The 22,712-nt window shown below is 36.4% G+C and overlaps 2 protein-coding genes across 2 annotated transcripts; both read right to left on the reverse strand.

Annotated features, from left to right (window-relative positions):
• Positions 1 to 7,607: 7,607 nt before the first annotated feature.
• LOC143534902 (uncharacterized) lies at positions 7,608 to 11,091 on the reverse strand. The gene is made up of 3 exons (XM_077029273.1): positions 10,909 to 11,091; positions 9,392 to 9,516; positions 7,608 to 8,468 (listed from the first exon to the last, which is right to left on the reverse strand). Exons 1-3 carry the CDS (start codon positions 10,946 to 10,948, stop codon positions 7,809 to 7,811), a joined length of 825 nt encoding a protein of 274 aa, XP_076885388.1. The 5' UTR covers positions 10,949 to 11,091; the 3' UTR covers positions 7,608 to 7,808.
• A 6,909-nt stretch (positions 11,092 to 18,000) lies between these two features.
• On the reverse strand, positions 18,001 to 22,155 carry LOC143534897 (uncharacterized). The gene is made up of 10 exons (XM_077029268.1): positions 21,934 to 22,155; positions 21,632 to 21,806; positions 20,972 to 21,130; positions 20,800 to 20,893; positions 19,819 to 19,889; positions 19,665 to 19,716; positions 19,490 to 19,538; positions 19,278 to 19,409; positions 19,092 to 19,211; positions 18,001 to 18,332 (listed from the first exon to the last, which is right to left on the reverse strand). The coding sequence occupies exons 1-10, from the start codon at positions 22,137 to 22,139 to the stop codon at positions 18,173 to 18,175; spliced, it is 1,218 nt and encodes a 405-aa protein (XP_076885383.1). The 5' UTR covers positions 22,140 to 22,155; the 3' UTR covers positions 18,001 to 18,172.
• Positions 22,156 to 22,712: the final 557 nt, after the last annotated feature.

Below are 22,712 nucleotides of genomic sequence, written 5' to 3' on the forward strand. Positions count from 1 at the left end.
CTAAACCATTCGTTGGCGGATTCGAGTCTTTCATAAGTGACATAGGAGAACTACAAGGAAAGGGAAATGTTTCATACTTTGTGCTTCAACAATGCCAACCTTGTTCAAATGGATAAACCACAACATGTCGAGCGTTTCTCAAGTGATGGATCCAGCATCAGTCAGTGGGCTTAGGTTTGAATCTCTTCAACTTTGATATATGATGTGATAATGCATGTTTAGGATAGTCCATCTGACAACAGCTTTGTTGACCTTTTCACTAAAGCCATTGATCAATTTTGATTAAAATAACCTATCTATCTTTTTGTATATAAAATTGTAAATATTTTTCAAACATGTCACAATTTTAGAGGGAGAAAATGAGTTAAGTTTAACTCAAAAAGATTTTCACTTTTTGCTTTAAGAAAAACAAAAATTAGGCCACTTGACTTTCCAAAAATATTTTTATATTATTATCTTATTTAAGAAAATAAGAAAAAGAATTAGTATCATCTCTCGTTTAGAGGGAGCTCTTTCTAAGAGAGAGTCGGATAATATAATATTAAAATATCAGCAAATTTTGAGTAATCGATCCGACCTTTGGAAAATGATAGAAAATTGTCTTAGGTGATCCTAACACATGAAAAGAGTAGATCAAAAGCCAACAAGATCATTGATTGATGTGTAGATAGTCTTAACAAATGAGTAAGTATCATAGTGATATAAACTTAAATATCTGCCTATGCTAGTGGTTACACTCTCATGAAGCGGTTGCCGACTCCAAATAAGTCATATTAATGAATGCAAAAATCCTAATAGTCAGTCATACACGAGCCCGTTAGTGATTGGTCACAATGAAAAATTATTTCTTGCTTTAGCTTCAAATATTGAAAATATCAAATATTATTGAAAAAGCAGAAAAACTGCAAAATACTCAAAAAGTATTCAAAATCAACAACAAGAATGTTGATAATTTTATCAAACAAAAAGGGGTATATTAGAACTACGTAACGTGGGGCAAACAAGTAAGTCCTAAACACTTTATATAAAGGCATAAGCCAACAAGGCTAGTAAGTCCATGGTTCAACCTTTACATATTGTTTGAAAGAAAAGTTTGCAAACATTCTATGAAGCTCAAAATGTTTTGATCAATCATTAGGGGGTCGGAGTCAATTCGGGGTGATACTGATGAACACAAACTATGCCCGAGGTATGATGGAGTATGTAACATGTTGGATTAACAAGGGACCGCACAAGTATTGTGCCTAATTATACCTTAACGTATCACAGTGAAATCAAAATACTTGTTAAGTTTAAAGTGGACTAACATATCTACAATCGACTTTGGGTTCTTGGCATAATAATATCCAAATAGAAGTGTGATTTAGGACATTATAGACAATGTGATTCCATGTTGTGATCTTTCTCACAAAAATATTAAACTCATTAGAAAATTATCCTATCTTTTTCATTTTTCATGTTTTCTTTTATGTTTCAACTTCAAAGTATCATGTATATATATTCGAAATATTATAATATATGAAAATGCCAAAAAGATTTTAAGATTTTATTATGTTTGTACATAGTTTGTTAAATTTTTGTTTTATCTAAAATCATGTGTTTGTTGTCAAGGTTGTTCATGCAAAGTTCGTTGGAAACCTGAGACTTATATAAATCATTTACAAGTTGAGGGGGGCATATTTTGAAAAAGAAAATTCTTCTTTGACCCTCAAGAGGGTCTGTGAACGAATCTTATTTGCTCTAAGTTTTGTGCAGCTGTACATGGACAGGTAGATCAAGATCAAGTGTCCTGGGCTGCAGAGACTGAAGTTGCCAATGCTGAAGCGATTAAAAGGAAACGAGAACGTGACAGTTGGGGTTGAAACTAAAAAGGATCTGATCGTGTCTAATGATCAGTCGAAGGACAAAGTAAAGAAACAAGTCGGCACAAGAAAGTCAACAAAAGAAAATTAGATGTCGAGCCTCCCGCATATGATGTTTCTAAAATTTTTCGTTGTCGATTCTTCTCGGGAAATAAGATTGAAGTTCAAGTCTTCAAGATCGGAAAATAAAGAACTGTTCAAGATCCAATTTCGTTCAAGCTCTTGGATCAAGAAAAGTACTAGATTTGAAGAAATAAAGACGAAGCAAGGAACTTGATGAAGATTCCTGGACATACTCAGTCCTAGAGGGAGATTGTAGGGCCAATATTCTATATTAGTTTTAGGATTGTGTATGTCTTTATATTCGCTAAAAGTCGGTGTAATACATACCTCAGTACGTTTATTTTGTAAGGACAAAATGTAATTGTTGGAGAAATGGGGACCCTATATAAAGGATCACTTAACCCATTTCTCCAAAAACCCAACCTTGTGAATAAACACTTGCATCTTTCATTCATCCAAGTAACTTAGAAATTCTCTCAACCTTTCTTCCTTCCAAGTTTCGGTTTTCTCTTACACACATACAAGATCCGAGATCTCGGTCCAACTAGTTGTTTCCGCCAACTAGTTGTGAGGTTGATCCAAGAACAGCTAGTATTTAGTTTGTTTTGTTGTTTGATCCGATTTCGGGACCTACAATATTCGCAAAAAGTTGGTGTAATACGTACCTTAGTACGTTTATTTTGTAAGGACAAAATGTAATTGTTGGAGAAATGGGGACCCTATATAAAGGATCACTTAACCCATTTCTCCAAAAACCCAACCTTGTGAATAAACACTTGCATCTTTCATTCATCCAAGTAACTTAGAAACTCTCTCAACCTTTCTTCCTTCCAAGTTTCGGTTTTCTCTTACACACATACAAGATCCGAGATCTCGGTCCAACTAGTTGTTTCCGCCAACTAGTTGTGAGGTTGATCCAAGAACAACTAGTATTTAGTTTGTTTTGTTGTTTGATCCGGTTTTGGGACCTACAATTGGTATCATAGCGGGTTGAATCTTATGATTCAATTTTGCTCTTGATATTCGGGTTCTATTTCCGCTATTACCCGAACCGAGACATTAAAGACCCGTTGAAGTTTTGAAAATAAAGTTTGAAGATCTTGAAAATAAAGTGGGAAAGAAGCGTGTTTGAAGCATTCTCCTTGTAGATCTGGACGTTCGAGATCTACAAGTGCCCGACCCGGGCGTTTCGGGAACCGTTCCGCCATACGCCGAAAATCCGGCGACCCTACGGGTCTTTCCGGTAACTACTAGCGGTGGTAGATGGTGGTTGTCCGGGTGTCAAGTTATATATAAAAAAAACATCATTTTTCCGGCAAAGAAACAAAGAAAGAAAGATGTCGGTGGCCGTAAGCCGTCTTTTTCGGCGCCTCGTTTTTCCGGTGGCCCTTATTTTTTCCGACCGCGATGGGTCCGCTGATGATAGGAGTTGTTTGGTGATGGTTGGATTTGAAGATGGAGATGGCAACGGATGGATGGTGTTTAGTCAGTGGTGGTTAAAGGATGAGGTGGCCGGAAATGGTTGTCGGAAAAACGTATTTCCGGCGGTAGCAGCGCCGGCGAAGTTGACCATGAATGGTGGTTGAAGGTTGCGGTAAGAGGCGTGTTGATGAAGCCACCGAAATGGTTAAGGCATTGGTGATGATGATGTGGCCGGCGGCGGCTCCAAAGAGGTTTTCCGGCAACCGGTCGCCGGAATCTGTTTTCTGGCGCCGGAGGATGGGTGGCGGCTGGATGGAATAGAGGCTGTGCAATATTAAAAATGTTTATGTTTCTTGTGCCCTAATATGATATATGAAGATTTGGGCTTGTGGGCTTGGACCAACTAGTTTTGGGCCAAGTTATATTCACCACTAGACAAGGCTACTCTTTTATTTTATGGGCTGGTTGATTGGGCTTGATTGTGAAGCGGTTTTGTTTTATTTCGGGCCTGATCCAAACCAAGAAATTTTTCGGTGTTGATCAAACTGAAGAAAGTCAAATACGTTCGGGTTTTCGTCGTTGTTGGACCGTGTTCAAAGCATGTTATTTCTATGTTATTTTCGAGGCGTTCGAGAAGTTGAGAAACTTTGAACAAATTGGATACGAATTTGGACTTAAAGAAGAAATAACAAGCTTTGTTCATTTGATCGTTATCCCAGATAGTTCTTCTGAACCTATACTGCTTGAAGATCCGAGATGGATAAAGAAGCGATAAATCCTTCATGAATGTATTAGGTGGATCTACCTTTAGGGGTGATTGAAGAGGCTTCGGCTTTATCGGGTTGATTCGTGAAGATGCGAGACACGGTTCGACGATGTTTTGATATCACAAGCCAAGGGGGTGATTGTAAGGCCAAAAAGTGTGGTTTGCGATATCAAATTACGAAAACCGTTAATTATATGATGAAGAAAATAATTAAAGCCGACGAGAAAACCGAACACGAAACGAGAGCTTTGGGAACCCGCATTTAGCTTCAACGGGATTAGGCTTCTAGAATGTTTGTATTTGGCTATATATATGCCTTATGTATTTCATTTTAGTGTGTGTTTTTTCATGATGTAAATCACCACCCAAGGGGAGCTCACCTTGGGTGGGTCGGTTCTTAGTTTATTATATAAATCTTTTAACCGATTACGGAGTCGTTCACTATACTTATTATCTTTATATTTTTGTTCGATCGTTTGATTTACCGCACCCGTCTCGAAACGTTTATCGAGAGCAAAACCGTTCGGTGGTCGTTTTGGGACCTACAATATTTGATATTTTCAAATATCAAATATGTTGTTTGATCCGTCCCGAAACCGGATCAAACAACAAAACAAACTTAATACTAGTTGTTCTTGGATCAACCTCACAACTAGTTGGCGGAAACAACTAGTTGGGCCGAGATCTTTGATCTTGTATGTGTGGAAGAGAGAGCCGAAACTTGGAAGAAAGAAAAGGAGTTGAGAGAGTTTTTGGTTACTTGGAGAAAAATGAAAGATGCAAGTGTTTATTCACAATGGTTGGGTTTTTGGAGAAATGGGTTAAGTGATCCTTTATATAGGGTCCCCATTTCTCCAACAATTACATTTTGTCCTTACAAAATAAACGTACTGAGGTACATATTACACCGACTTTTAGCGAATATAAAGACATACATAATCCTAAAACTAATATAGAATATTGGCCCTACAATGTAATTCATCACCATAACTAATGCACACTACAACAGATATATTACGTACACAGAGAGTTGAGTATATTGGATATTGAAGAAAAGAGCACCTTATGTTATGTTATGGTTGTGGGGGTGTAGGTGGCAATCGAGTTTATCATCATGGATGTATCCGACCGACACGTGTCTTGAAGGTAGGTATGACGTGCATGATGACACCGGCACTGTCCCCCAAGATATATATACTTATAAAATGTGATTTCTAGATTATTAAAATGGGATGCATATAGCACGGCCTCTTAGACCATCTCTAATAGGAGATTCTTGGATGCTTTTAGTAGAAAAAGAAGGTGATGTGGAAGAGTGATGATGACGTGGAGGAGAAAATGTGTGGATAGATTATTGTGAAACAATCTTTAAGAATAAGTTTGTGGGTGGGGGAGAGGAAAGATGAGAGATAAACTATTTTTGGTGGGCCATATGCCATGTGACACACAAAACACACCTTAAGAACTTCTTTATTGATGATGCTCTTACAGTTTCACACTTTTACTACTGTCATTTCTAAGTTATTGATGTTTAGAAATGAGATGATGTTAATGTTTATAGGTTGTCATTGAAACTGGTTTAAAAAAAGGCAGTCTAATTTAACTAAGGGAAAGGCCTTTATTTACATGTTTCACCAATTCAAAGTTAATGATCGTCATGTATAAATGTTTCACTAATTCAAGGTAGTGGTCTCCTTCCACATCTCACTTATCCCACAGAGGCAGTGATCACCTCATTCACAAATCACCAAACACGAATGATGAACCTCTTCCTAATCATTAAGCAATGCTAGTGCTATCTCATAATAACACAAGAATGAATAAGATGATTAAGTGGAAGCGCAACTCTTCTTTTTTCTGTTGAACTTATTCTATATCTCTCCTTTTCAAATTGATGTTAAATACGAAGGAATTTGGAGAGATTTATCTTATATACAAATGTTTAGGCTATCCTCTGTGGAAGGGGAAACGTTGCTCCTCCACAGTGCCACGCCAATGTAACGTCACTGCCATGTAGGAAACGGGGCTTCGAAGCCCCTCTCTATAACGTCCCACTGTGGTTTGTGGCCCCTTTGTTGCCCCATTATTGTGTATGTGTGTCTGTGTGAGTGAGTGTGTGTGTGTGCGTGTGTGTGTGTGTGAGAGAGAGAGAGAGAGAGAGAGAGAGAGAGAGAGAGAGAGAGATGCAGCCCCGCCACTCCCCCTTTGCCAACCATAGACGGCAAGTTCACATCATTTTGGTTATTGTATTAATGAACATCGAGTCTAGTATTGCTCGCTTTTGGAAGCCCGTTTTCAAAGTCTAGGACTTCTTTCTAAGGTTTAAAAGATGCCCATTTGATCCTAGTTATTTGCAAGATATTTTAATTACTTATAAGATGGTAATTTCTTTGTATGTTGATAAATAGATTGCATTTTCCTTTTTTGGGCGGGCTTTCATCTCTTTATGAAAAATTTATGTGTTCCATTTCCATACTATAAGAGAAAATATTTGCTTCTTTATTTTAAAATTCAAATCTAAGCTTTTATCAATAAACATTTGTGAAATTATTAGGGCTCATTACAAATTTAGTTTACAGGTAAAAAAAATACCCTTACGACTATGAGAACCTCCTGTAACTTTAAATAAACATTTTTGTTATCCACAACAGCCCACTAAAGTATTTAAAAGGCCCAGATCCTCGTAATTAAATGGACCAAAAATTAGACTTTGGTTTTTTTAGATTTTTTTCAAATTCATGTTTATTCACAAGGACAAATTTATGCATTTGGGTACTGGTTGAATGTGAGATCAATAAGAGAACGAAATAGGTAAGACTTGGTTGAACTCTCATCACTCGAAGTGCCGCAGGAGCGTTGACTAGGAACCTTAAAGACGACACAGTTGGTACAAATTTAAGGATGACACTTTTACCCGTCGATCTTGCACTAAAATGACCAACGGCCAGTCGACCAACATGCATCAAGCACATAATTCCAGTAAGTTCGATAATGTACACAGCAAAGACACCATGGTAAGCTTCATATCAGAGCTGACAAGATGTCGGGTTGGACAGGGCGAGTAACGATTTGACAGAGTCACTTGTCATATTGGTCACAAACAGGCTAATCCAGGCTTGGTTGACCCGCATACTTTTGTCAATTTTATAGGTAGTTGATGTGTTGGTTATGAACTAAACAATATTATTACAATGATAACCTATATACTTGAACATACATATTTTGGAGTTTGTATGAATTAGAAATAGATATGGCAGACTTTCAAACTGTGTTACCAGTTCAACCCATTTTGATCTGTCCCATCAAAAGAAAATCATTTTACCAAGAGATAAAACAACACAGAACTCAAACCCGTTCAAAGGTAAATAAGTTGATATCGCCCCCTCCACTTGCTACGATATTCGCTTACTGCAAGCATAGTCTTGCGAACGAAAAAACATTTTACAAAAGCACACGAAAGACATTCAAGGAGCAGTTCAAAACGCACGCAGACAAGATCAAAAGTAGATTGGTATGGCCCGATTCAACTGAAAGTCAAATTATGATGTTTGACATTTGAAACAGTAGCTTATGGTTCATTTATATGTAAAACAACAATACTCTACTTTGTCCATTCTGTACAACTTGAGACCAATTTATCATAAAACCTCAAGTACTTCAATATCATATCAACCCAAATCACTTCAAAACAATAATTATAAATCTTGCTTCGGCTTGCGGCTCAGCTCCGAGTAACTCCCACCCATAAGCTCCAAAATCTCCTCCCACAAACCCTCGTTTTGGGCCCCACCAAACACCAAATTTGAACTACATGCTGCCACGAGCCATAACCCAGCTTCAATCTCTTCTCTAAGCTGATCAAGCTGCCACCCGGCATACCCGACAAAAAACCTAAAATCCTGTGGTTTCAAAACCCCGGTTTTCACTAAACCTGAAGCTTCATCTAACCTGTTTCGTGACCCAAAACATAAACTGGGAACGACTTCTTCAAAATCAACAACATGGTTGTTTTTGCCATTGGTTTTCAACAAAAATATGCTCGCCTCGAGGGGCCCTCCCAAGTGCAACGAGCACTCGGAAAACGTGGTCCCTAAATGGAGGTTAACAGGTTTCATGTGTTTGATCCTTTGGTGAAGTGGTCGGTTTATTATTACTCCAAACGGGCCTTCTTGCGGGTGTCGAGTACCCGAGCCCAATAAGAAGACGACTGATCTTTCAAATGTTTGAACCCCGTCAAGCTTTTCCGTTGCAACGAGGACACAGCCTGTTTCGAGGGCGGTAAGTGGGTGGGCCCATTTTGACCCGAGACGTTTTGACTCTGTGTTGACCGCTTCGTCTTGTTTGTTAAGCATTGACTGCATAGTTGACCTGAGAAGTTAGTTGTATTCCTGTTGGTAAAAAGTAAGTAGCGATTTTGGCCCGTTTACTTGTGAACGAGTTGATCTGGGTTGTGTTTCTGTTTCGTATAATCCAAATCCAAATCCAAACAAAAGGGTTGACTTTAACCGAATAAATAATCATACACGTCTACACGAACAAGTAAATGAGCGAAGTTTTCTTCTTCATGCTCATTCGTTAAGACTTAAGAATATGAACATAGACCGATTTACATGAACATACGTTCATGAACAAAAATGAACGGGCGTGTCATGCGTTCATGTCCGTTCATTTATTAAATAAATTAAGTTAAACAAACTTCCAGCTCGCGAATGGCTCACTGAACGTCGGATTCATTTACATGCAAACTTTTTAAATCATATACTTTAAGTTTCGGGTCAACCCTGTCGACCCCTTTTGACCCATTACCCAAGCCAGCAAGAAAACACTGTTCACTTAATTGTTCGTTTTCGATCGTTTGTTCGGTTAATGTACATGGACAAGCTCTGTTCATGTTCGTTTACAAGCCTAAATAAATATATTAACAAATGTGGACGAAATAACTCCAAACAAACAAAGTAAAAAACAAAATGGGTGTACAAAAATGAACATAAACGGATTTAAATGACCGAAAGTACATGAACATGAATAAAAAAAAAAGAGTCATGGGTTTATGTTCGTACGTTTGTTATATAAACAAACCTCCCGCCAAATGGTTCACGAATGATTCGCTGAATATTCAGTTCGGTTTGTTTACAAGCCCAATTCTTTTAAATCATATAATTATTGTCGTCAATAACAAAAAAATTAGCATTTTAGTGTTTTGAGTCAACCCCGCCCAACCCCTTTTGACCCGTGACGCTTTACATAGAGAAAACATAAGGCAATTAAGAAATATAACCTGTTGATTAAGATACAACATTGCCCTAAATTCTCTCCAATCAGTGGCTTTATGTTGAGACTTTCGGGAACCCGTATCACTAGAATTGTTTCCTTTGAGGCCCTCTCCTTCTTGATCACCGTTTCCTATAAGGGTATATTGGTCATTTTCTATTCATGCGCCATGAATCCTTCTATTTATGAACATGGTAATATGAGAAGTACAAGCTTTGAGAAATTGAGATAAATGAAGATTAACAAGATCGTGATATATACAACGATAAAGGCTTATCATTCATTTATGCTGTCAAAAATCATACAATTGAAAGAATGATATGGAAATAATAATAATTCATCTTTTTTCTGTCCCAAAATAAATAAAAACCTATTTGGTAAATTTTCAAGAGAACAACAATTCTTAAGACGATTATTAGGCACTACAAAACTATTGATAACACTTCATATTGATCCACGATGTCTTACATGCCATCAATTATTATTTCACTAACCATTACAAACTTCCTTTAAGGGCTTAAGGCTTTAACTGTGCCTGGTCAAACTGTGTAAGCATATCTATGTGTATGAATATATGACTATACGTATGTGTAAAATGCTGTAAATGTAGATCTACATATGTAGGCAGACGTGTGTACATACAAACATGTAAATATCAGATTTATAACCAGAAGTGAAAACCCGAAGAAAGTGCAAAAGCCTAAAGATTTCTAAGGAAGAATCGATAATAGACACAAAAGTATAGTACATACATCATATACTAATAACATTATTAGTAGACATCATGTAATTGTGTGCATATCATGCTTATTATGCATAACACCAAATTTTCAATTTGTAAAACTGGGCCCACTATTCTAACTTGACATGATATACTAAGTTACCACAATTTTTAAGACGTATTTAAGAGCTATTTGAGTTCAATACATTAATCTAAAACACTTTTATGAAAAGGGACAGATTAAATGTCAGTACTTTTTACTCATTTACATCATCAACACAAATACAAATATACAATGAATAGGCTCATGCAATAGACATTTCCAGCATTCTAGAAGTTAAGTTAGGTAGCATTGGTATCACCATTCTAAAATATTGATCATTAAATTTTTTAATCATTCATCTTTGTCTTGTTTCACATTGTCATTGAAAGAAAACATAGGATCTAATATAAATTAAAAAAACAACTTTGTCCCTATTAATCAAACAAAATAATTAGTAGATTATGTTTAGCCAAAGAAAATAATAATAATAACAATTGGATAATTCAAAGCAATTTTGATATGGATAAGCATGAAACATAGTCAATATTAGCAAAAACTTGAAAACCTAACTCAAAATATTTTAGATTAGGTATTACAGTAATTCCAAATTGAATTGGCAATAAATTAACAACAATCAGAAACCAAAATTAATAAGAAAACAGCTGCATTCATGCAAAATCAACTACTACTAATTTCAAAACAAAATCAAAATTAGTTAAAAAAAAAACCCCAAATTACCTAAGAGAAGCAGAAATGTTACCTGTAGAAGAGGAGGAATTATGCGAGTTGCTCTTCCCCATAGCTCTCACCACAAGCGATGGATACCTAATAATATCACACGAAGCCCTATTTCTGGATCTCTTCCATGAGCATGAGGAAGAATTAGACAAGAAGTTATTATTATTATTATTATTATTATTAGTCTTGGATGATACCACGTAAGAGCATGGTGTTGCAGGTTTGATCTGTACGGCACACAGATCCATCACGATTAATCACTTTTTTTTTAAATGAAAATGAAATCGGAGACGTAGTTTAGTTAGGTTGAGGTTGAATTTGCGGAAAGCAGCATAATAATAATAATAATAATAATAATAATAGATGAAGTGGATGAGGAGTTTAATTCAGTGGTAATCAATGCGTATGTGAAGATGAGAGAGAGAGAGAGAGAGAGAGAGAGAGAGAATATGCCAAATGATAAACCGTTTATTTGGGGTGAAATGGGTTACAGCGACCTGACGTCAGACTCACGTGGCTCGAGTGTGCATGTTATCGGGTGGGTGGTGTTTATGGGTCGGACGACGTGTTTGTAAGACTAATAAGTAGACGTTACATGCTACCAATAACTTAAGAGACGATTTGTTTGTTCCCCAAACACAAATTTCGTTGGGACAATTTGTTTGTGCATCAAACTCGTCATGACGAAATGTTTATAAACTTGTTCGGATGGCCAGTTTGTTCAACAAACTCGCCTGGATGACGTGATTGTTATCACTAATGTTAAGAAGCCAAGCTCAATTAAAACCCAAATGCCTTTATTCAGAAAGTTAGTTAATAGTTACATGGTAGCCAAGGAATTATCAATTAAGGGTGCAATTTTCATCTACGATGCCTTAAGGTTCATGTCTCAGTCTTTCCATTTCGAAGCACAATAACAACGCATTGTTGTATTCGTGTGAATGGTAAAGGTCATCCTCACCAATGTGGGAGGAGGTATATTTATAATTATAACCTTTTAAAAATTTCAAAAGAATATGAATACATACAATCAATTATGCAATATACTTTATAGAGATAGTACCAAAAAAACCCAAATATCCTTAAGTATCACCCGCGAGTCAGAGGGGACCCCCTCATATGCCACCCGTGAAACATATAAATCACCCGCATAACTCAAGACAAAGGAGGATCTAGACACCCTCAGAAGTCATTTGCAGGGTACTGTTCCCACCCGCAAGGATGGCCAGAAGGAAACGTCATAGGACAACTGTGATTACCCAACTTCATTCTAGAAGATCTACCAAGATCCTTTCTTCGAAAGCACGTGACCCCTCAGCCAATAGAAGGACAGCTGGTCATGTTGTTACAACCATGCATATGGTCAAGTTTATCTCGTCCTATCATATACAGACACGTGTCCAAGTTGTTACAACCATGCACATGGGTCGTATAGCTCAACCTATTACAGGTGGACACGTGTCTAGGCGGTTACAATGGCATCTTCTAGAAAGGGACAGCTAGGCCAACTATATTCCCACATCATTCGGCTATAAATACTCCACAATCTCCATGAGGTAATACATTCACTCTCCATTATCTACTCTAAATACTTAAGTACTTTATCTCAACCGGAATTGTACTTATTCTCACGCCGGAGGGTGGTTACGGGAAGACCCCCCTCCTTGTCCTTCCCGTAACGAGCTCACGGTGGTTGTTTTGCAGGTTTCTGTCACTGGACTTTGGGAGATTGGACTTGTATCGTTATTAGTAGTATTTGACCCGTACCCTATGGACTCATTGGATCTAAGCTCTTAGGGGATTAGGTCTAGTGTTTCTTTAGTATCGCCATTCGTGGGAAGTCAGTTAAAATATTCAACTTTTATGGTTTGTTTGAACTGATATGTGGACTTCAAACTAACTGAGAAATGATATATTACAAACTGCGGATAGACGTGCACAAAAAACCGGTTTCGGACCCGAACCGGTGTACCCGACCCGGAACCGGTTCCAGTTCGTATCCGGTGGACCTAATACCTGGTTTGGGTATTTATATATCCGAAATCCGTACCCGGTTCCACATATTGTATCTCTAATCGGTTCGTACCCGGTTCCATTTTGGAACCGGTTCCTACCCGGAATAATCGGTTCTGCCGGATATTTTACAGCAGGTCAGAAAGTAGCCGTTGGAACCGGTTCCAACGGTAATATAGCCGTTGGAACCGGTTTTTGAGAGTATTATAGCCGTTGTAACCGGTTCTAACGGTAATATAGCCGTTGGAACCGGTTTTTATTGTCCAAAACCTTTATATAAATTGTTTTTCCACCCCTTATTTCACCACTGTCATACCCTCAAAATCCACTAACGGAGTTTTACCGTCAGAGGGTGTGAACTAACAGGATCGGAATCATTAGTTATAATCAAACCATAAAACAAAGTTTCAAAACCATGAAAACGTTTACGAGTAATCAAATGCGGAAACGTAAAACCATAGAAACCAATGTTGCGTCACGCAGGACGACTTAAAACCCAGTGATAACAGCTTAAAATAAGTATGCACAATTAAAAGTGTTTCAAGCAATGCATGTTCTTAAACCGCGCGCCCGCCTCGGCTACCTGAGAATAACATACTAAAAGTGTCAACACAAGGTTGGTGAGTTCACAAGTTTATATAAAAATAAATGTTTAGCGTTTGCGTTCAGCGTTTTGCGTTACAGCGTTTTGCGTTACAGCGTTTTGCGTTACCAGATAGTGTTATGTCAATTATATATCTATAGGTAGCTAGCCTATAAAACAAGTATCACTAAGTGTTCGACACCGAAGCTGACGGTTTATCAATTTGCCTTGCCACCAGGTCGTCCAGACCATGGTATGTGTTTAGCCAAGATTACACCCGCTCGACATCCAGTCGAGTTTAGCGTTGGGTGGGGTTTGTCAAACCCAGTAGTACTACTCAACAGTGACTCGCTATTATCCAAATATTAACCGGTTCGATGTTATGAAGGACTTTAGTTTACGCGTTTGCCACTTAGTCTTTACAAGTGATATATAATCTATATAAACAAAATCTAAAATGCGTTCGGAGTATGTTATCTCCCCCAAGAGAAAAGCGTTTAAAGAGTTTAAAAGGGGAAGGTGAAACTCACTGTTTGCGAAGAAATTCCCAAATTAAATCACCAAGATGCGCGTCACAGAAAAACTCTCTCTAGCGTTCTAAAACAACAAAGAGATTTTTCTAAGTGTCGGAATATTATCGAGTCTCTAGACCCGGCACATAATACCTATGCACATAACATGTTTCGTGTTTCGTTTGTGAATCGTGTGTGACTTTAACAAGTGTATTTGTGATACATTACATGTGTAAGCAATCATATACGTGTCATGTATTCATAAAGTACATCACTAGCAATTTCTCCCTGTAAGGGCATTTTGGTCAAATCATGACAATTAACTAGCCATTATTCCCCATAAAGGCAATTTGGTCAAAACATAACAATTATATAGCAAGTATCATGTTTCATGCGTTTTCACAAAACTCAGCAGCTAGTTTCACCGAGACAGAAATTCTACTTGAAAGATTGTACTATTCCATCGATCATAGCATCTCAATTAATTTACCAAAAATCATCACAGAAGCATATATGTCTTAGGTTTCCAGAAAATATTTTATTATATTTTAATTCCACATAGTTTTCTCACAATCATCAAATCGTTACAGCAAACTCATAACAGTCAAACTCATGCGCAACAGAATGTTATTTGCAATTCCCGTTAAACGAAAAATACAATAAATGCAAGACCACTTGGGTTAGGTTCCTAACTCAATAAGTAAACTTCCAGAAGTGGAACCAACCCAATTGGTCTCGTAGTTCATGAGATATAATATTTACAAAACAACCTAACAGCAGGTCTAACAGCTCAGCTTTGCACAACGTTTTTGTAAAATCATAAAAGTTAACTTCTACTTGTCCAAAAATTACAAGTTTATATTCTTTAGAAACTAGACTCAACCTAGTTTACTGTAGTATCAATAATCTCAACCAATTTTCACATTTACACTTCGTTACAGTCACTTAAACATCAATAACACATTCTGTCCAGAAACTGTTTGCATCCAAACTCAACATATTAACAATCTATGAACTATCATGCATTCATATAACACTCTAGACTCCATAACCACCATCCATGCACATCAAACATTACATACATGATTAGGGTTTTTGTTTGAACTAAAATCAAAGACACAAGTAATTAGTATGTAACAATATCAATTCTAGTTATCATATCATTAACAAATCAACAACAATCATATTAACACAACACCATAAGAAAATCGGCAGCTAGGGTTTGTAGTTAACCCAACAAACATCAAAATCAAGTATAAAGGATGCATAGGATAATCGATTATACCTTCCTAGCACCTAATTCTTCAATCAAAAGCTTGAATTGATGGTTGTATGTGTGTGTATAGGTGACGGCAGCCAAGGGTTCACAAGGAAGGAGAGGCCGATCGGAATTCTTGTGGGGAAAGTAAATAAGTTAGGGTTAATTGTTAATGATGTATTTATAACAATCTATGTTACACTCTGGCCCCTCCACTTCTAAGTATTACTTTTCCTAGCTTAAACTAACTTGTTTACATCTTGAGTTAACGTTTATAACCATGTTATCACATAACACATAAGTCTAACACATAATTATCACATAATTACTGTTTTGACGTTTTTCGTTTATTCACCAATCGTTTGCGTTAACTCGTTTGCGTTTCGGTGCAAATCCCGAAAGACTACACATGTAGTAAGTGTTAAGCGTCATTTAAACCCTAGTTTAAATGTAATGAAGTGTGCGTTATAGATTCAATGATCTTAAGTTTGAATTGACGGAGTTGAGTTAACGGAGTTAACCTGAAATTGACGATTGTCACATCATTCCCATGTTAAAGAATTTTCGTCCCGAAAATTTGAGTCAAGTCGTGATGAGTGTCTGAAAAAGTAATAAAAATTTCAGTTTGTCATAACCACCAAACTCAAAAACAATCTAAAATACTTCTCATTTTACAAACCCGACCAACCGACTCAAAAATATTATGGCACCCACCAAAAATACTAACAACAAGGCTAACAAGAACGTTTTTATTGACCCGGTTCGTGCTATTGATGACCCACAAGTTGTTGGGGTCCTCGAACATAACCACAACAAAGAAGTATGGAAGAATTGAGATTTGGTTTTCACTGTCGATGGTGATCAAAAGGCTCGATGCAAACTTTGTGGAACTTTCTTAAAGCACGATTCAAACTCGACTTTAAGAAAGCATATTGAGAAGCCATTTTGCAAGGCGTTCGCGCAATCGACCAAGTGGACTTGGGTAAAGATGGTACACTATTTCGTTACAACACAAACCAAGTTCAAGATAGAATGGCAAAGTTCGTTATTCAACGAGGTTTGCCGTTTAAACACTTTGACGATATAGTGGAGCAAACTATGTTGAGGATGGAAAGGTCGACGAAATTCGCCATATTGATTTGTTGGCTTGGTGGAAAGGAAAACAAATCGAATTTCCTATTTTATCCGCCATGGCTCGTGATTTGCTTGTCGTACAAGCCTCAACGGTTGCTTCCGAATAGGTTTTTTCTCTTAGTGGGAGGGTATTATCAATGCGAAGAACAAAATTAACTCTGAGTCTCTAGAGATTTGCATTTGCCTAAAGGATCATTTGGATGCGGTGGATCGTGTACAACACAAGGCGAACTTTGAAGATGAAATACCAATAGAGCGTCCTATTCATGATGAGGAGGTGGAGGACGGGCTTTCTTCCAAGAATTCGGGTGGTGAAGAAGACGAGGGTGAAGAGTGAAGAATAAGAAGACTTGTAATGTTTTATTTGTTTTAGTAAAATAATTTGTAACACGATCAAATTTCAAGTAATATATAAGTTTTGTTTTGTTTATTAACTAGCTTTGCTTTGTTTTTTACTAGTAATGTTTTATTTCTTATTAGTCATGTTTTATTTTTTTGTTACTTTTTCAATTGATTACAATAACGACGCCGAACATTTTATTATATAAACAACACATATTACAAACATTATTAAAACATGGCAATACTAAACATAACAACTTAAACTAAAAAACAACGTCCTTCGTTTTTATCCGGCGTTCTACAACGATTAAGCGTTGTTACCGGCGATAGGCGCTTGAGTTGTAGAGCCGGACGACTCTCCCGCTTCCGCTTTCTTGGCATCCAGATTTTTTTTCTCACGACAATATTTATTGGTATGCTTGCGTAAGGTGGAGTTCGACCCCGCTTTCAGAAACTTCGAACAGTACTTGCACCGGGCCATCTCTTGTGAATCGGTCATGACACACAAATCGTAATGAAACCAAACATCGAGGCGTCGTGTTGTTTCGATCACCATAACAACGTCGTCATTACTTGCCATTTGTCGGTTAAAGCTTAATTGTGATTTAGAGTGTGTTTTAGAGTTTTGAAAGTGGTTTAACAAATTATACACAACACCTTGCTATTTATAGTATGTGGGTAAGTTGTTTATAGTTAAAAAACCGGTTCCAACGGTCAAAAACGGCTATATAGCCGCTGGAACCGGTTCCTAACGGCTATATTGTTTAAATTTCAAAAAAAACCCGGTGTACCCGGTTTTTACGTAAAACCCGGTCCCGGTTCCTGACCGAAACCGGTCCCATTTTGCACCCGGTGTTAAAAAAACCGGTTCCGGGTCTTAAAAAACTCGATATTGTGCGCCTCTACTGCGGAATATTGTTAAGTGCTCTTCGCAAATATTATATCGCTATTATCTCTCTTTCGGATAAAAGGGAGCGAACAGGTGTAGTTTACTCCTAGAATATTGACCAAAAAAAGTATCAAACCAAGAAACCCCGAACCGATGAATAACCCTAGTTTAATGAGCCTCAAAATCTAACAAACACTTTTAAAATCATAAACAAGCCGGCTTATACAAGCTCGAGCTAATGAGCAACCTAATTAATCTTGATCAATCTCAAGTTATCAAATAACTAAAGGAACATCAACAATGTTTGATGATATAAACATTCAAGCTTAAGCTCAAAAGCTATCATAAAAACGATTCATACACTACTCAAACTCAAACAAGCATTTAATCCTATACAAGTCATTCTTGTTTTGACTATAGAGACTTAACCAATAATAAGCAACATCAATTCGAGTTTAACTGCAGTGTATTCAGGTTTAGGTTCGTCTCTTTGGCTGAACCACATATAATATCAAGTTCAAGGATTCTCAAAATTGTAGGACAAAATAAATAAACCTACCTCACTAAACTTTCTAATTCAATATCACTCGGTGAAGCTGCCAAAAGATGCTCACGCCTGTTCTGAATAAACTTCTGCCTAAAGTCCTCGAATTTCCCTTCTGTAATTGCTTCTCTTATCAACCGAAAGAATGACAAATAGTGGTGTGTGTTATGTCTGCAATAACAAAACAAGTTTAGGCATACTGGCACAGGTGGCAATTGCAACCCATTTATATGGAAACGGGTCAAAAGTTGCTAAACTTTCACTCAACACGCTAATTATTTACAAAATATAACAAAAATAGACTATAACTACAAGTGCCGGTCCAGCACGTTTTGACCCGTAAACAAGCATTACGCACTTTACCGGTAGGGCTATTCAAAAAACCCATGGCCCGCTTGAAAAAAGCACAAGAAAAACTCGCTTAGAAAAAGCTCGTTTATAAACGAAACAATGTGAGCCGGCTCGATTTGTAAACAAGCAAAGCCGAACCGAACCAAAGCAAGGGTCGGTTCGGCTTGTGGCTCGCTTGTTAATTAGCTCGATCTTTAAAAAAAAGCTGGAAAAAAACAAAATTAATATATGTATAGTATTATAAATTCTAGTTTATAAATTTTGGATTATGCGTATGCTACAAAATAATTATTTTTAATACATCAATATGTGTAAAAATAATTAAAAAAACCTACAACAAATAAAAACTAAATTAATGAGCCAGCATGACAATTGACAAGCCACGAGCTGGCTGAAGCTTTTTACGAGTTGAGCTCGAGCTCGAGCTCCACTTTTCAGCTCATTAAAATACACGAACCAAGCCGGGACGGCTCATTAAAATACCCTAATGGCTGGTTACCAAACTTGTTTTGCCATAATATTTGGAGGTGACGGTAATATAATTTAAGGGTTAGTGTTTTTTTTTAAAAAAAGAATTACATTTCAAGCAGAATCTGAGCAAGCATTTCATGGACATTGAGGAGATGATTGATGTAAGCTTTTGTATGGTTCTGGCATGTGTAGCATGTGCATCCATCAACAATTCGTGATGCATCTTTCCTGCATAAGTATATAGCAATCATCATACACATACACACATATATATGAGTATGTAGCCATCATTACCTATAGGCAGTTGCTTTAAGATTAATCTTCGTGTAATCACTAGCCATGTCACATAACCGAGGGTCTTGTTTAAAATTCCCATTAAGTGGGAAGATAAGAGCAAAGCCCTCAAGGGTAAGATGGTAAATATACCTGTCATAACAATAACTTTCAGTTGACAAAAAACAGAAAAAAAGACAAAAAGGTCAAACTAGTCAACAAAACCTACTTACGTGGAGTCAAAGAGATCAATTCCTGCAGCAATCCCCTGTAATACTTCCTCTTCATTCATGAAAGATTATTCAGTAAACAAACAGTTCACTTAACTTATAAATAGACTAAAAACCAATATATTTTCACATTAAAAATTTATAAAACTATTAACTTCGCTCGTGGTTAAAGAAATACCTGGAAGTCCTAGGCCACAAACTTGGCGAGGTTTTTCTTTCGGTAACGAGTCCTGAAAAAAACAAATCATTTTTTACTAAAGATGCACATATAATATAAGTACATCAAATGTGCATGATTACTGGCTTTCAATAATAACAACATATTATAGTACCGTGACAGCATGCAGAAATATAGACCGCTCATCAATGCTATCTCCAAATCCAAACCCACCAATGTAATAACCTGGAATGCCACATCATCCCACAACCTCAACTATTTGTGTAATTTTACAGTTAAACATAAATACAAGTTGGTCAATAATAACTCACTTTTGAAAAATAATAACCAGAAAGCGGATGGTATACATAGCTTAAGGGGTTTTATAGCAAATCACTCTTTTTACTAATTACAGATTATTAATATTTATAACAGTATAAGTTACAGATTTTTTTGATACCTTAGGGATTCATTTCACTATTTGGATGTTTTTATTTACCAATCACATTTAGGTCTTCAAACTAAATTCGGGGTGTTCAGTATTTCACAACCTTTTTTATTCAACTGTAGTGGTGTTCATTATTCAATTTTAAACCGAAACCTAAACCAGACTGAATCCGAATAGGAATTAGGTTATTTGGTTCAGTTTGAAACCAAAACTGAGTAACCAGTTAACTAATTAACAGAATAACCAATTCTTATTCGGTTTTTGATTATGCAAACTATGAATTCGATTATAAACAAGTAGCATGTATTACCAAATATCCATTTACGGGTAATTGGTATGTATGATATATCCGGTACTTCATAAGTTTTTTTTCTCTGTATGTTTCAAAATCTTAACACAAAACTATATGCACTAACATAACTTATCTTTAAAAGATACTTATAAGTTAATTAAATTAGTTACTTAATAAAAAAATATACCAAAATTATTCGTCTTTATATAATAGTTAATTAAACTAGTAACTTAATTAAAAATCTATACCAAACTAACTTACCTTGATATTTTACTAGTGAATTATAAATAAAAATTAATAAAGTAAACTATTTATAAAAATTTACTTTTAGCTAAAAAAACCAATTCGGTCAAAATCTGCGGTAACTTTTAGACGCAACATATTAAATTATGAAAGCGATAAAGAAGACAACATACCCGAAACATTTCTTTTTGCTACCTCTTGAGAACAACGTTGTCGTTCTTCAACACTGCATCCTCCAACAATGGATCCAAAAAGAGCCCCGTCTTTCTACATTACAAAAGATATTACAAACAATTAAATTAATAAATTATAATATCCAAATATTGGAAAATCATAATCAATTACCGGTTTTAGTGAAATGCAGTCATCAAGCCATCTAATAGTTCGGTCAACCGAAGCTTTATTCCTCTTTGTTGTAACGAAAGCAGGTACTTCATCAGCTAAACTTACAAACAAGTCCGGTTTCATTGAAGATATCATCTTCATGTAATCCAAAGGCTTGACCTGTAACAATACCACTTATTATAGGTATTAACAACAAACAGGTTTGTTAATGAATCAAACATTCTTGAGCTGTTCAGCGGAAACTTTGTTTATGTTCGTTAAAAGAACGAAAATGATAAAACTTTTTGTTCATTTAGTTAAACAAGCAAACATGAACAAATGTCTCGCTCGTTTATTAACATTTGTTTATTTGCGTTCGTTTGTATGGTCACTTAAATCTTTTAGGCCATTACTAGTTAGTCTAGTTTAATGAAATTAAAATATCATCCAATAGAATCTAATCTACTTTAATTAATTTTTTCGGGTCCAACAGATTGATGTTCACGTTTACTTTTATTTGGTGTTTGCGCAATTATTCGTTTAAATACGTGCACCTATTTCAGTTTGATATGTCCGTTTGCGTTCGTGAAACGCTTTCTTATACAATTAATGAACAAACACGAACAAGAATACCCCGTTCCATCGTTTAAATTTGTCGAAGTTAAACGGAAAGAGAATTACCAAGAAACGGCCACACGGGGTCTCAAAGGAGGCTCCATTCTTGTTAGTACTAGAGCATCCTGGAAGCGATAGAATAGAATCCCGAGGCACAGCCAGAAGACCGTAGCTGTGTAAACCGAGAAGGCGATGCAGGCCTCCAATGTCTGATATTGTCTTTGAATTAGGACCCTCCATGCTTAAAGATACAACAATTGAAAGTTTCATCATTCACCAGATTGATTACATCTAAGTATCCAATATCTGATAAACACCCCTAATTTCTTCACCCTAAAGAGAAAATCGAAAAGATATGAATTGCTTACAAATGCATAGGGCTAAACTGAAGAAGACGAGAATCCGGAGACGGAAGGAAGGACATGTGGTCAGGGGAAATGAAAGACGGAAGGCCTTTGCGAGTTGTGATTAAAAGCGCCGGAGTTTGTATATGAATATTATTATTATTATTCAATTGCAGCAACCCGGTTCTTGCTCGCCCGCTTTTGCACCAGGCGTTAACTGAAAACTTCATGTTTCTAGTTTCTGCGTCAGTGTGTTCCGTGGTGTCTTCCCGCCGGTCCCATCGTTTATAATATTTATTTATTTTTTAATTTTATTTATTATACGTAAGTTAATAATATACTTAGTATTTGATGATGAAATGGTTTCACAAATAAATGAGATGTTATAACCCGATTTAAAAGCTACTTGGGTTTGATAAGACCCATGGACATTTATAACCCGATTTACAAATAATACAATCTGGTGGCTTGAGAAAAATGTAGGGAGCAACCAGAGATCTTTTAAATGCTTTGTTTATATATATTATAGTAGATATCTTTTTTTAAATAAGATATTAATTTTTAGTATATCCCTATTTTATAAGATTTCCATATCAAATATTTGGTGAGATGATTTATAATTTAATGAGATGTTGTAACCCGTTTAAGGACTATCAGGGTTTGGTTAGATTCATACCCGTGGATTAGGGTAAACTGCATGAGAAAATCTCCATTTACAAATAATGAAATCTGGTGGTCTGAGAGAATGTAAGAAGTAACCAGAGAGCTTTTACACACATATATATATATATTACTAGTTTAAA

Source organism: Bidens hawaiensis, unplaced genomic scaffold (genome assembly GCF_021521415.1).
Source record: "Bidens hawaiensis isolate Kalapana, Puna unplaced genomic scaffold, B.hawaiensis_p1.1 tig00010348_1, whole genome shotgun sequence".
NCBI lineage: Eukaryota > Viridiplantae > Streptophyta > Magnoliopsida > Asterales > Asteraceae > Bidens > Bidens hawaiensis.